The 14,509-nt window shown below is 46.9% G+C and overlaps 1 protein-coding gene across 2 annotated transcripts in view; it reads left to right on the top strand.

Moving 5' to 3' along the window:
* The window catches only part of SPTA1 (spectrin alpha, erythrocytic 1), a 65,011-nt gene that overhangs the window by 37,577 nt on the left and 12,925 nt on the right, over positions 1-14,509 (top strand). For both annotated transcript variants that reach the window (XM_086694278.1, XM_086694277.1), the window contains exons 29-42: positions 96-293; positions 1,087-1,230; positions 2,082-2,185; positions 2,796-2,958; positions 3,220-3,351; positions 3,852-3,989; positions 4,157-4,261; positions 5,552-5,760; positions 7,122-7,242; positions 7,747-7,868; positions 8,633-8,765; positions 12,426-12,524; positions 13,461-13,623; positions 14,283-14,359. In XM_086694278.1, coding sequence (XP_086550404.1) covers positions 96-293; positions 1,087-1,230; positions 2,082-2,185; positions 2,796-2,958; positions 3,220-3,351; positions 3,852-3,989; positions 4,157-4,261; positions 5,552-5,760; positions 7,122-7,242; positions 7,747-7,868; positions 8,633-8,765; positions 12,426-12,524; positions 13,461-13,623; positions 14,283-14,359 — 1,908 coding nt within the window. The remainder of the gene's footprint in view (positions 1-95; positions 294-1,086; positions 1,231-2,081; positions 2,186-2,795; positions 2,959-3,219; positions 3,352-3,851; positions 3,990-4,156; positions 4,262-5,551; positions 5,761-7,121; positions 7,243-7,746; positions 7,869-8,632; positions 8,766-12,425; positions 12,525-13,460; positions 13,624-14,282; positions 14,360-14,509) is intronic.

The raw sequence follows: 14,509 nt of genomic DNA, 5'->3' as shown, positions 1-14,509 counted from the left end.
TGGCCGCCGATCACATGACCTCCCGACCTTCCCTCATCTTACGACTTTGATGAGATGTCACTGGCGTCACCAGTCTCTTCCCTTTTCCAACACAGGGGCATTATGCTGACATGGAGGCTGAGGCTCCCACCTTCCAGGCCTTAGAGGAATTCGGCGGAGAACTTGTGAGAAGTGGGCACCGTGACAGCCCTGAAATTCAAGAAAAGCTTGAAGCGGTCAGGCAAGAGAAAGGGGACTTAGAGAAAGCTTGGGATCAACGCAAGAAGATGCTGCATCAATGTCTGGAGTTGCAGGTAAAGCAAACTTCACACCGTTTAGCAGGATAGCCTCAGACCATCCCTTCTATGCCAGTGTGCACGGTTACTCCAGACGCTCATTTCACTGGACGTACCACCCCCTAAGCACAAGGACATTCCTTGACTATCTGCCCTGTATTCTCATCATTGTGGTGTTCTCTGCTCTAATCCCTGTTAGAGGAGCCAAACAAAATGGGGGTCAGCTCTTGGCATGGGATGGGGTGATTATTATTATAACGTATTCGTTGATTGAGAGTTTGGTTGATGATTCTTACTCTCACGCTGCTGTGTGCGAAGCCCCGGAAACAGAAAGATGAGTAAGATAACGTCCCTTTTCTTAAATAGTGAAATTAGACATGTAGACAGCCAATTCTAGCACGGTAAGATGATTCTTAATAAAACAAAAGGTATGAATATTTTGAGGCTGAAGAAGAGGGAGTGATTATAGCCAGTGAGGGAAGGTACGAGCAGGTCATTGACGACCGTGAGGGTAGTGTTTATGACAGTCCGAAAGAAATAACCAGCCAGCATCCACCAGGCACAGCGTATGGGAAACCTCACCCTGAGAATGGAGCCTATATAAATATACACTATAGCTTATTTGAAAACATAAGATGTGGTTTCAGGGAAGAGGGAAAGGTCCAGTATAGGCAAGATTCATGGTATGAATGTTTCTCGGGAGAATATAAGCACCCCTTACGGCATCTCTTATATCAGTATCGTAGGAGAGGGATAGATTCTGTCCTTGGTGCCCTGGATTGAATGTAACCTCTACTTTAATTCCCCGTAGTTGTTCCATGGGAGCTGTGATCAGGCCGAGAGCTGGATGATGGCACGAGAGAATTTCCTGAGGTCAGAGAGAGCGGGCCCCTTAGACAGTCTGGAGGCCTTGATGAAGAAACGGGATGATTTGGAGAAAGCAATCAATGCCCAGGTAATAACAACCGATCTAAGAGTTCCAATAATAAATGTTAGTAATAATAACAGAAATACCGATACATACATGTCGTTTCATGCTTTGGAAATATTTTTTTTTACGAAATTTATTGCCCAATTGGTTTCCATACAACAGCCAGTGCTCATCCCAGCAGGTGCCTTCCTCAATGCCCATCCCCTCCCCTCCCCTCCCTCCCACCCCTCCCCCATCAACCCTCAGTTTATTCAGTTTTTAAGAGTCTCTTATGATTTGACTCCCTCCCTCTCTAACTTTTCTTTTCCTTCCCCTCCCCCGTGGTCTTCTGTTAAGTTTCTCGGGATCCACATAAGAGTGAAACGTATGGTATCTGTCTTTCTCTGTATGACTTATTTCTTTAGAAATATTTTAATTCCCGTTTGCTTCTTACAGAAACCTCTGAGGTAGATAGGGCAACTTGACACCGTGGCTTAGTCTCACCCAGGTCACACATGACATCGGAACGTCTTACTGCCAGCCCGGCCTTTTAAAACCTAACTTTTAGCATTGGAAGTGACTTTAAGTATTGCTTACGCCAACATCCCACCCAATGCAGGACTCACCCTCTATGATGGCCATGGGAGGAGTCTGTTCTTTAAGGGAGCTCAGTACTAAAGAGCCCATCTTAGTGTCATTCTTAATGTTTGTCTTCCTGTTGAGTTTAAATCCACCTTCGTGGCAGTCATGTACCCTCTGGCTCTTGTCCCCCCCCCCCCCCCCCCTGTCGTGTGAAGCCACAGAGGGTATCTCTGTTCTTTTCTAGGAAGGAGTCTGGGATTGCCCTGGAGGTCTAATCTCTAGGCATCTGGGCTTTTTTCTTCTCCTCTGTCCAGGACAAGAAGATCACGGAGCTAGGTAATGTTGCGGAGCGACTCATTGCTGATGACCACTATGCCAAGGAGGAGATTGCTGCTCGGTTACAACGGGTGCTGGACAGGTCAGGCCTGAGCAAGTGTTTTGTGAGCTAAGGAAAATGGAATGAAGGGACCTCTTGGCTAGCATGGAGGATGGGGGTCATGCTCTGAATCCTTCTCGTTTCTAAATGCCTGAAACTGTCTTGACACTTGGAAGCCTTTCTGATCGAGAGTCACAGAATTAAAGTCATGGAAGGTAACTTAAAACAAAAAAAAAATACCTGATTTAACCACTGTATCTCATATTTGAAAATAATGAGATTCTGTGACGACTAAGCCTATCAATATAATAAAACGGGTAATATATAATAATAATATATGACCTTTGAAAATGAGGTCAATGGCCGAGCTGAGCAGGTGGAGGGAGTCCTCAACTTGGGGAACTCTTCTGATGGAGTGGCAGGCATGTGATGGCAGTGAAGAAACCATGAAGGTAAGGGTTCTGCTCACGATGGTGGGGGCCGAAAGGCACCTGAGGAGAAGTCTCTTCCTCCTTCAGTCTATAAATAATGAAAGGAGAAGGCACAGTTTGGCAAATGGCAAGATTAGTGGCTATGGAATCAAAGCTTGATATCACTTGGGCATTTGCCCTCGAGGGTCGAGGGCAGAGAGCGACCTAGCCTCCTCCTCCAGATGGAAGGCTCTCAAAGAATTACTGGTTGCTGAGCAGACAAAACTTGGTGACTATGCTGACCTCAAACAATTCTACCGTGACCTCGAGGATCTGGAGGAATGGATCGGTGAGATGCTGCCCACGGCCTGTGATGAATCCTACAAAGATCCCACCAACATTCAGGCAAGTTCGAAATGGGAATCTTGGAAAACTCTGGCATCCCCAGATTTCTGGATGCAGGGTATCTCCCTAACACTCAACTCTTCTTAATGGTTGACATCCCTGCCCTGCCCTCAGGGGCTTCTGAGTCTAACGTGAAGGGGTGAGTCCTTCAGAAGTCACCACCTTAGTTATGACGGCGCATTCAGTCTTTTCTTTTACCCAGAATGTATCTATCTCACTTCCCTAGATTCCAGGGTGATTTAGTTTCTGATTTCCTTTCAGAGGAAATACCTGAAGCACAAGGCCTTTGAAAATGAGGTCAACGGCCGAACTGAGCAGGTGAAGGGAGTCCTCACCTTGGGGAACTCTTTGATTGAGCGGCAGGCATGTGATGGCAATGAAGAAACCGTGAGGGTAAGGGTTCTGCTCAGGATGGTTTGGGCTAAAAGGCACATGAGGAGAAGGCTCTTCCCGCTTCAGAGTTTCTGTGGGTAGGGATGTGGAGCGTGTTCTGTGGTTACCGGTCTCCCCTCTGCTGCCACACAAAAGAAGTGAGAAAACCGTGAGGCTCAGACCTTACCACTTTCGTCAAACCCAGGACCTAGGGCTCCGAGAAAGCCTCAGACTTAATGCCCAAGGGATATCGTGCTGGCTTGGCGTCTTCTATCCTTCCTGCCGAGGGTTTTGCCACTTAGGCATCAGTCTGTAGAAGCAACCCAGGGCCCTTTCTTCAGACTTCCTCCCAGCACCTGCTGTTCTTTACCCAGATTGAGCACGACTGGCTTAAAATGGCCCTCAAGTGCTGGCCGACTTTGGCTAAGCCCTAACTCCTGGCCCCCTACTGAAGACTTTCATATTGTCACAGGACTCGGGATCCTAAAGACCATAGTAACCCCCAGGTTTCTTTGGGTCAGAAACAACTGCAGGAACTGCAGAGACAGTGGGACTACCTGCTTGAGAAAACAGCTGACAAAGGAGAAAAGCTCGATGAGGCGAGTCGCCAACAGAGGTTCAACACAAGCATCCAGGACTTTAAGTTCTGGCTCTCAGAGGTAATTGCACCTGGAAGGGCGGGGACACGGGAGCTTAGTAAATGTTGCCAGTTAAATGGATTTAACTTGACTCTCTTGGGGAAAGTTGGGGGACATGGTTGCTAATGTTGTTCTCCCTAAGGACAGGCTTCATCTGGAAGCTTCGCTGCATATCCCTTTATTTCCAGGCAGAGACACTGCTGGCCATGAAAGATCAGGCCAGGGATTTGGCTTCGGCCGGAAACTTGCTCAAGAAACATCAGCTGTTGGAAACGGAGATGTCGGCCCGAGAGGTAGGTGGTGTTGGAATCTCAGTCCTGTTGGCTGAATGCAAATGCTTCTGGCTTTCTTCCCTCATCTCAGGAGGCCGTTGGGGAACGCTTTCTTGGCAAACCTGACCAAAACTGACTGGTGTCCTCAGCCAGCAGTCGTTACCGTCAGGTCAAATTCATGAGCTGCAGAGCTGTGGCAATGATCACTGCTAACCAATGATCATGCAACTGTAGACTCTAAGGCTCCAGAAAGAGGGGCCTAAAGTTATCGTGTCTACCTTTGAACGATGCACGCATATAAACTCACTATCTTCCAAAGCTCATATCCGATCTGTCTTGGAAAGAAACTGCAAGTTTATTTTACATAATTATGGAGGGCAAAAAGATGAGAAGGAGACATCAGGTGCAATGAAGTTGAATTAAATATGCGCTCTGGAATTTCCATGGAGAATTCCAGTGCATTCCAGTATCAAGCAGATACATGTCTTGGGAGCAATGATAAACAGGTTGGCAGGTATTAATTTCATACTGAAGAATTTAAAAAATTTTAATGTTTATTTTTGAAGGAGAGAGAGACAGGGCGTGGAGGGGGAGGGGCAGAGAGAGAGAGAGAGAGAGAGAGAGAGAGATTGAATCCGAAAGGGGCTTCAGGCTCTGAGTTGTCAGCACAGAGCCCAACGTGGGGCTCAAACCCACGGACTGTGAGATCAGGACCTGAGCCGATGTCGGAAGCTTGGCCGACTGAGCCACCAGGACACTGCTCATACTGAAGAATTTTATATTATCGATTTTATTTCGCGGCAGAGATATGCACAGGAAGGGCAAGAAGTCAAATGCTTTCTAAGTCCAGATCTTTAGGACCCGATGATATTCCCCCACGACATCGACATCGCTAGAAGGGCAGAAAAACAGGCAGAACAGGCTGGGTGTATTCCCGATGTGGCCAGCCTAGGAACGTTATGGTCGCGTAGCTGTTCTTGAATACTCCTATGGATACATCTGCCAAATCCAGGACTACCGTGAAGAGGACAGTCCTCTTTGGAGACACACTCACTCACACTCATTTTCCAGTTGGGGAGAGGAGGAAAATGCAAGGCAGAACACCACCAGGCAAAATGTGAGGTTTAAGGAATATAGTCTTGTTACTGTCTTTACCCTTATCCCATCCGAGTTAAAAGGGCGTATCATCAAATTATCTTCAAAAGCAATCTGTTCCACCCAGTCCTCGAACACGAACCAGTGGTAGTTGAAATCCAGAATGTACTCAAAGCCTGTGGGGTTCCGTTCACTGAGCACCCCTGCACTTTCTAGGATGCTCTCAAGGACCTGAATGAATCAGCAACGCATCTGCTCTCCAGTGGGACTTTCAACGTTGACCAGATTGTGGAGCAAAGGGATAATGTCAACGAACGCTTCCTGAATGTCCGGAACTTAGCGGCTGCACACCACGAGACGCTGAAAGAGGCCTATGCCTTGTTCCAGTTCTTCCAGGATCTAGACGATGAGGAATCGTGGATAGAGTATGTACTACCAACTCACACTGTGTGAATGATCCAGGAGAATAGATGATCTGTTAAACAGGTTCCTATTTGCTGCTGAAACGAAACGCGTCATTGTTTCTCAAAGTTGATAGTACTTCTTAATCATGTCTGCCTTAGCCTAAATTTAACACTGGTTTTCTTTTTCTCAAATTCCCTCACTGGATGCAGGCTGAAGGAGACAGGCTTGGAGAAGTAGGGAGCAATTCACGTACACTCTGGGAACAAAATTAAGAAACCTTGTGTGTTTGTTCTAGAGGGCTCACAGTGTGTGCGATGTCAGAATGAGACAGCTGGGCCTTTACAGCTTACTCAGCTGGCGACATCCTTGTCCTTATTCCCCATTTATCCTGTGACTCGAAGATGCCACTGAACTGGACACAGGACCTGCCATGGGTTCGTTACTAACTCTGCTTTCATTGTAAAAGGTACACTTGGGGAAATCTTAGTAAATCAAATTATTTTCCCGACTTCCCATTTAACCTGCCTCCTCGTGCTCCTCTCGTACAAACCTGCTGATTCTCGCTGGTAATCAATGACTTAGAGGGAAGTGTTGTATATAGGGCAGCATGGAGGACATCTTAGAAAACTTTAGAAGCAATGAGATAATATGATCTTGTCTACGTAGCCCTGTCTTGTGCTTTGCGGCGATGTTCAAACATTGTTCACTTGGAAGCAATCCAACTGCCATGACTCCTGTAGTATCAACTTTTTGCACCCATTCTACCTAAGTCACTATTGATATTAGTAGACAAAAATAATAAAGCCATGAAAGTCAGGTATGTGCATGGCTTCATTGATATGTGTGTATTAATGTTTTTGAAAACCAATCATTAGTGTATGTTCTTGAGCAAAGAAGAAAAGGTGTGCCAGTAGGCAGGCAAGGGAATGAAAGGGAAGGCTCTTACAGCTGTGGGTACGGTGGGGATCAGTACGTTATTTTTTTAATGTTTATTTACTTCTTTTGAGAGACAGCACACAAGCGGGGAGAGGGGAGAGAGAGAGAGAGAGAGAGAGAGAGAGGATCCCAAGCAGACTCTGCCCTGTCAGCACAGAGTCAGATGCTTGATCTCACGAACCATGAGATCATGACCTGAGCCGAAATCAAGAGAGTCGGACACTTAACCAACCGAGCCCCCCAGGCGCCCCCAGTATGTTACTTTCCTTGGTGTTTGGATTAAGCCAGGAGCTTGGCAGAAAGCCTCTGGCACCAAATACCTTTGTGGTTACCGGAATTTACCGCCTCCTCACCCCCCAGCCACACGCCCACTCGTAGAAAACCCTCGCTCTCGGATGGCCTCACACGTCCAAACTGCATTTGGGGTTTCCTTCCTTGGTCCCAGGGAGAAGCTGTTACGAGTGAGCTCCCAGGACTACGGCAGGGACCTGCAGGGCGTTCAGAACCTGCTGAGGAAGCACAAGCGCCTGGCAGGGGAGCTGCAGGCACACGAACCCACCGTCCAGGTAGGAAGAGTGGAGGCGATCTCAAGCCCTCCCTCGTGCCGCAGACAAGCGGGATGAGGCTGCCTCACGCGGAGGTGGCCTGCGGGCGCACGGAGAGCTGGGCATGGAGTTCACACGTGTTCTTCCCTCCTCTGCCTGTTGCCCCCTGGGGACAGAAGGGGTCTGTGCGGAGACCCATGTTTTCCCCTGGAAGGGGCACTTTCAACACCCCACGCACTGTTGCTGGTGTTAGGATGCAGGCTGGGACCTCTGGGAAAACTGTACTTGAGCCGAGCCATAAGGGAAGGAGACAAGTCTGGGTCCGGCTCGGCAGCAGGGTCACCCTGCGACCGTGAATAATCCAGAAAGCAGGTCATGGAGTGTAGCCTGGTGCGAGCACTGGAGATTGTAAATGATGTGGAGGGTTGGAAGGGCTGGGTACCTCGTTGGGGGGAACGATGACTAAATGGAGACAGAGGGAGAGAGAGACCGTGGAGGAGTGTGACATGGGGGTGTGTCCTTCAGAACATTCTGGATGCGGCAGAGAGGCTGGGAGACAAGGCTGCTGTGGGGCGAGAGGAGATCCAGGAGCGCCTGACTCATCTTTTTCAACAATGGGAGAAGCTCAAAGAGTTGGCCAGCACTCGGTGAGTTGGGGATCGGACGGAGGCCGTTGTCTTCCTGGATTGTTGGTATTGGGCTTAGCATTGGCTGCTCTCCCCAGCTCCCCGTCTCTGTTGATCTTCAAAGTCCCTGTCCAGATGTCAGTGTTCCACTCAGCTTGCCCCCTTTTGCCCCGGGGAAGAGGCCAGGCGGCTGCCACCGCCACGGCCTCGCCACCCGCCGGCTCCTGCGCTCACGGCTATCGTGGTTGTCCCCGCATGCCAGCCATCCTTCTCACCGGGCCGTGGCCCCCGGGTCTGTTTTACTTTGTATGACCCACCCCGCTCCCAGGCTTGGCCCTATGTGCAGCCCCTAGGAAGCAAAGAACGAGGGGTAGATTTCCTCCCTTGTAGCCAGATGGCCAAAGCAAATAATTTCTGCCTATAATTCCATACCTGTTGGCGGTAGGAAGATGTGTCTTGCTGGGGAGTAGAAGGAAACATCTAGCTTTTTGTGGTGCCTTCACTATATAAGAGGCAGCACACAGAATAGAAAGAGACCTTAGCTCACTGACGCTGTTCTCCAGCTGGGCACTCATGTGTGGACGAGGCTCTCTGCCAGCAGCAAAGACTCCCAGGGAGCAGGAGATGCCACAGAACAGGACTTCTGGGGTCAGGGCCTCCCCCTGTTCACAGGAGCTCAGATCAGATTGTCCTGTGCGTCTGCCTCGTGCGGCTGTGCTGCTCAGTATAGTCCCCCGCGTGCTGGCTTCTCCCCATCCTCACTGGGGTTCACTGCCCTGTTGCAGAGGGCTCCGACTGGAAGAATCCCTAGAATACCTGAAGTTCATGGAGAATGCTGAGGAGGAAGAAGCTTGGATCAGTGAAAAGGAAGCTATGGTTGCCCGAGGGGGTTCTGGGGACACACTGGCCGCTACTCAGGTGAGTAACAGGCTGAACGATCGATTTTCTTCCCTTGGATTTGAATATTTTCTTTCTTTTTTAGAAAGCATATTTATTTATTTTGAGAGAGACAGAGACAGAGTCCCAAGCAGGCTCTATGCTGTCAGCACAAAGCCCAACGCAGGGCTCAATCTCATGAACTGTGAGATCATGAGCCGAGCAGAAAATCCAGTCGGACGCTCAACCGACTGAGCCACCCAGATGCCCCTGATTTAAATCTTTTCTTAAGTAGTCAACATTTTCATCCATGAAAAGAATCGTTCTCCTGGTGGGAGGAAACGATGACGGAAATATGGGTACTCCTGCCAATTTTAAATATGAAAAATCAAGGTCTGAGGATGCAAGCAACTTGCCCAAGATCACAGAATCAATCGGGTGTGAAGACAGGACTCAAGTCTCAATCCCATGATTCATGAGTTCAGTCCTTCATGCTTACAGGCCTTCCCTCACAGAGGTAGGTTTCCTAAAGATTCTCCCAAATACTAATGTTACGCTTAATTGGAAACATTCTCATGCCTGGCCACTGGTTGCATTTTCCAGAAAATCAAATTTTAGAAGGGCGACCTGGCAGGTAGACTAGTTCTACAACTTAGAGACACCCTTGTGAATACAGTATTGAGTTTTCCAATAAAGAAATGACCAAGTGGTCCATGTGATCTTGAGTTAAGGTGGAGTTTTAGAGCTTTTGAGAAGGTGATCATAAGATAATGATATTCTTGGGACCTTGAGGTCTCCGCCTAGTAGCCTTAAAACTTAGGGATTTACCAAGAAGTCTCTGTGGAGATTCATTCACTCTTATGTGATGACATAAGGGAAGGCTCACACTGGCGATGGAAAACTTAAAACCTGCACGTGGCATGAAATCCCCACCACTAACTCCTCTCATTTGAAACGTCTTCTGGGACATGTGCACACACTGCACATGTATGAGTGGTTTAAGCTTTCGTATCAAACATTCCCAAGGCTTTGCTTTTCAAAATCAAACCTTACGTTTTGAGAACTGTAGGTACCCATGCAGTTGTAAGAAGTAATACAGAGAGGTCCTATGTGCACTTTACTCAGTTTCCTCCCGTGGTAACACCTGCCAGCACTTCGACACTGACAGAGTCAAGAGGCAGCAGTCACCATCACCATCTTGCAGAACACCCTCCTCCCTCTGCCCCCCCTTAACCCCAGGCAACCCCTAATCTACTCTACACCTCTGTAATTTTGGACGTATGAAGAATGTTGTATAGATGAACTCATACAGTCCGTAACTTTGGGCAGTTGGCCTCTCGCACAGCGTTGTTCCCTGGTGACTCGCTCAGGCTGTGTGTGACAACAGTTCATTCAGTGCTATTGCCGGGTGGTATGTCATGGTGTGGATGTCACCTGTTGAAGGGTGTCTGGGTCATTTCCACTTTGGAGCTGTTATGAGTAAAGCTGCTATTGATATCCATGCAGGGGCTTCCATGTAAACGTGAGTCTTCCTTCCTTGGGCATAAATGTCCAGGAATCCAATTGCTGTAGGATCACTGCATATTTGGTTCTGTAAAAAAAAGTATGTATGCATAAAAATATAAAAGTGTTCAACTGTTTCCAGAGCGGCCGTACCGTCTTACCCACTCGCTGGCAGCACGTGAGTGATGGCGCCTTCTAGCACATTCTTGCCAAGAGTTGGTACTGTCACCATTTTTTTAATTTTACACAATCTGATAGGAGTGTGGTGTATCTCCTTGTGGTTTCAATATTCATTTCCCTAATGGCTAATTTTTTGTGTGCTTATTTGCTGCCTTATTTTCTTCAGCGTAATGTTTGTTTCCTTTAACTGTTGACCTTCTGTGCTTCTGTGTCAAAAATGCAAACTTTTGGCCTCGCCCAAGATCATGAAAAGCCGCTATGTCTTTTTCTAGAACTTTAGAGATTTACGTGTTCATTTTAGGTCCATTAGCTGTTTTGAGTTCACTGTCGTCTGAGATGAGGCATCGGGTGCGGTTCATCTTTGTGCCTGTGACTGTCCAGTGGCTCTTTGTTCTGCAGGTGTCCCTCCCGGCCAGCCTGTCACTTTCACGCCCACTCATGCTGTTCTATTTGAAGTGCGGCTTTTGTAGACCACATATAGCTGGGTCACATTTTTAAAGCCATTCAGCCAATCTTGATCTTTCGATAGGTACACTTAGACCATCACATTCAAAGACTCGTTTTAATGAAAAGTCTTTGCAGTAACATACAAATTCCAGGAATAGATCTTTATGAGGATTTATTGCTAATAATCTTCACCATTACCTTAAGATACCTATCCACCTAGCCATTCTGTGTCATCTTGTATCAAGAAAACAATTGGTCCTCTGAGTTTGGGGGTTCTTGGACCCGTATAGATTGGCAAATATAAGAAAAGAGAGTTGCCTACCTGTCGTTGGATTTAGATTTCCTGACCCCAATCTCATATTCTCTCTTTGTTTAACATGTGAGGAGAAGAGAAGATATTTCTGATCAACTTCTTACAACTACAAGAACCATAAAAGATATATTTAAAGTGAAGTTTTAAGCTTTGGCCTTATCAACTTTTAACACAACATTGAGGAGGCTACTTAGGACTTAGGAATAAATTTGAAGGAGGGGACACCTAGACTTTATTTAAAGAAGCATGAATTAGATGTGAGGCACCCGAGCTGTCCAGAGTGTCCAAGGGGAAGCACAGAAAAGAGATTGGAAACAGAAGGAGATGGGGTTAAAGAGACTTTATTTCATATATTGTGTGTACGTAAAACACGGCTAAATCAGTCTATCTTATATTGTGGATCAGTATCCAATCTCCATGTACAGTTTCTGCATAAAGATGAAATATATAGTCATCCAATATCATGTAGTGCATCTTGTATTTAAAGAAATAACCATGCCTAAGAACACCTTGTATCCTGAAATTCTTTTGTTTGCAAAATGTGGCAGTTAAAAAGCGTGTTAGTCACACAAAATCCATTTCTTCCTGTGGCCCAGGCTAGTGTGTGGTATAGAAGGAGAAGTGGGCAGGGTGCTTTGGGGACAGGACCAGGAGGAGGCAGCCGAGTCAGCCCAGGCCCTCGTGGATGGAGGGTGGTGGTGGGCAGGGCTGCCTTGTCTGGAAAACACTCGGGAGAATACAAAGAAGGAGGAGACTCACTGCTTCTGGGCTTTGTCCACACTCCTTTCCCCATCCTACCAGCAGCAGTTAGACCCAGAGAAGTTCGAGACTGAGATTCAAAACAGCTCAGCGCCTTCTTTACCTGCCTTTATGCCCACTCTTAATATAGGATGATACTTATTCTTTTTCTGTGAGATACAGCATTTCATGGAATTATGTACATTTCAAAATGGAGGAATCCGTGTGTATTCCCTTGACCAACACTCTCATTCCAAAGTCCAGAAAAGCTTACGTTCACCCTAGTAAGTTAGAAACAGTGTCACTGTATTCTTTTACTTCTTTCTTTTCTGGTAGGATTGCCCTTTTTGGCAAGTGGAGAGCTTTAGGGGAGGCATTTAGTGGCACTGTGCAGGAAAAAGTGGACGCCCCCCTAGCGTAGCCAAATCGTTCCTGTGAGTTGCATCATCGGGAGTCAGAATATGGGTGGGTTAGATTGTCCAGGCTTGGATGTGTCGATTCTCACGGACTCATTTCCACAGAGCTTGCTAAAGAAGCACGAAGCATTGGAAAATGACTTTGCTGTCCATGAGACCCGAGTGCAAGATGTGTGTGCTCAAGGAGAAGATATTTTAAATAAGGTGAATACTTCAGGGATTCCAGGCCAAGATCATTTTCCAAAAGGGATTGGTCCAAATACAGAATCACGAGCTGTGCTAAAACCATACGCTGAATTTTATTTTATTTTATGTTTTTAATATTTTTACGTTTATTTATTTTTGATAGAGAGAGACAGAGCACAAGTGGGGGAGGGGCAGAGAGAGAGGGAGACACAGAACCCAGAGCAGGCTCCAGGCTCCAAGCTGTCAGCACAGAGCCTGACGTGGGGCTCAGACTCCCAAACGGTGAGATCATGACCTGAGCCGAAGTCGGACGCCCAACCGACTGAGCCACCCAGGTGCCCCCATACATTGAATTTTAATAATCTCTTCCTAGCTATCTTATTTTTGTTCTGAGCACATAATTATCTCTTCAGTCGCTGTTTTTTGGAAATTCTTGTTTCTAGTTCTTACAGGCATATCTCTCAGATTTCCTTAAATCCCCTGTTGACCCTCTTACTCACTGTAAGACATTTATAAACATCTTATCGCATGCTTTGGTTATAGAGTATTGTAAAAACATAAAGAAGTTCTTTGTGCGCCTTTAGCAAAGAGGACCACAGTGAAACCCCTTTGTAATTTGAGAATCATTCTTTGGTACAAATGCTTGTTTTTATAAACTCTCACTGATCTAAGTACTATACAAAGATCCTTAAACAGAGGGGACTCCAGCTAAGAAAGTCACACTCATGTGGCCCCACACAAGAAGATCTCCTTAATGCTAGAGTGGAAGTAACCATCCCAGCACGGATGAAAAATACAATTAATACGATAACTGCAGTCGACCCAGAGGAGAATAGTTACGTATTTGTAATGAGAGAGATGCCACCTTTTTATCATACTAAAGAATTCAACTTCTAGCCATGGACATCCGCCAATGTGTATCTGTTCCTTCTCTTCTCCATCTTGGTGTCTCAGGAGAAAAGTCAGCACACGGAGAAGGTAGCCACCAAGATTCAGTCTCTGACCGAAAAGATCCCTTCTCTGGCTAAGGCGATGGCTGTTTGGAAGTTGCAATTGGAAGATGATTATGACTTTCAGCAGTTCAACTGGAAGGCTGATGTGGTGGAGGCCTGGATAGGTATGGCATGTGAAGGCCAAGGTCCTTGGGTGTGAGAAATGCTGGTAAATTCCATCGGTAGAAAGATTCTGCAGTTTTCTCACTTCCGGTGAGAAAAGAGATGCTCCCTCATCACTCACTCCTACCCTTTCTGGACATAGTTACACTCACATGTGCATGCATGTGTGCATACACACACACACACACACACACACACACACACACACACACATATGCACATTCATCCCTCCCCCCCCCCCCCACACACACACACACAAAAACATGCTGAGGGGTGACTGAGGACCAGAATTCCATAAAACACATTTTTGGGGAATTGGTGATTTCGCATGTGATATTCAGAAGGGCAGAGCTATAGCAGAACATTCTAAAAAAAAATAGCGTGTTTGATTGTTTTTAACTCATGCCTGATCTGCAATTTTCCTTTGTCTTCCAAACAACCCAGAAGTGTTGGTCCCAGCTCAGCTTCAGTCAGGGCTGCACTGCATAAGTCCAGACAAACCACCCATCAGCCCCCCACTGCTCCCATATTCCAATAAATGACTCACTCCCGGAGTCAGGAGGCTCTCTAATGGCTTGTAGGGAATATTCCTTTTCTCCTTACCAAAGCTGACTCAAGAGCAACCGTGTTTCCCCTCTAATTAATCGTCTTTGCTCTCTAGCTGAGAAGGAAGCAAGTCTGAAGACCAATGGCAATGATACAGACCTCACTGCATCACTTGCTCTCCTGGCAAAGCAGGTAAGGACAGGGCTGCTCGTGGGCAGGTGCCCATGGTGACCACAGCCCACGTGCACGGAAGCTGAACACTAGGATTATTCCATTCCCCAATTCTGTGGTTTTACTGTCTGTGGGACCTGCAATATTGTTCCTCTTTTTCTTCCCCATATG

Source organism: Puma concolor, chromosome E4 (assembly GCF_028749965.1).
Source record: "Puma concolor isolate L17-30 chromosome E4, mPumCon1.1.hap2, whole genome shotgun sequence".
Taxonomy (NCBI): Eukaryota; Metazoa; Chordata; class Mammalia; order Carnivora; family Felidae; genus Puma; species Puma concolor.
This window is presented reverse-complemented; position numbering and strand designations above follow the sequence as displayed.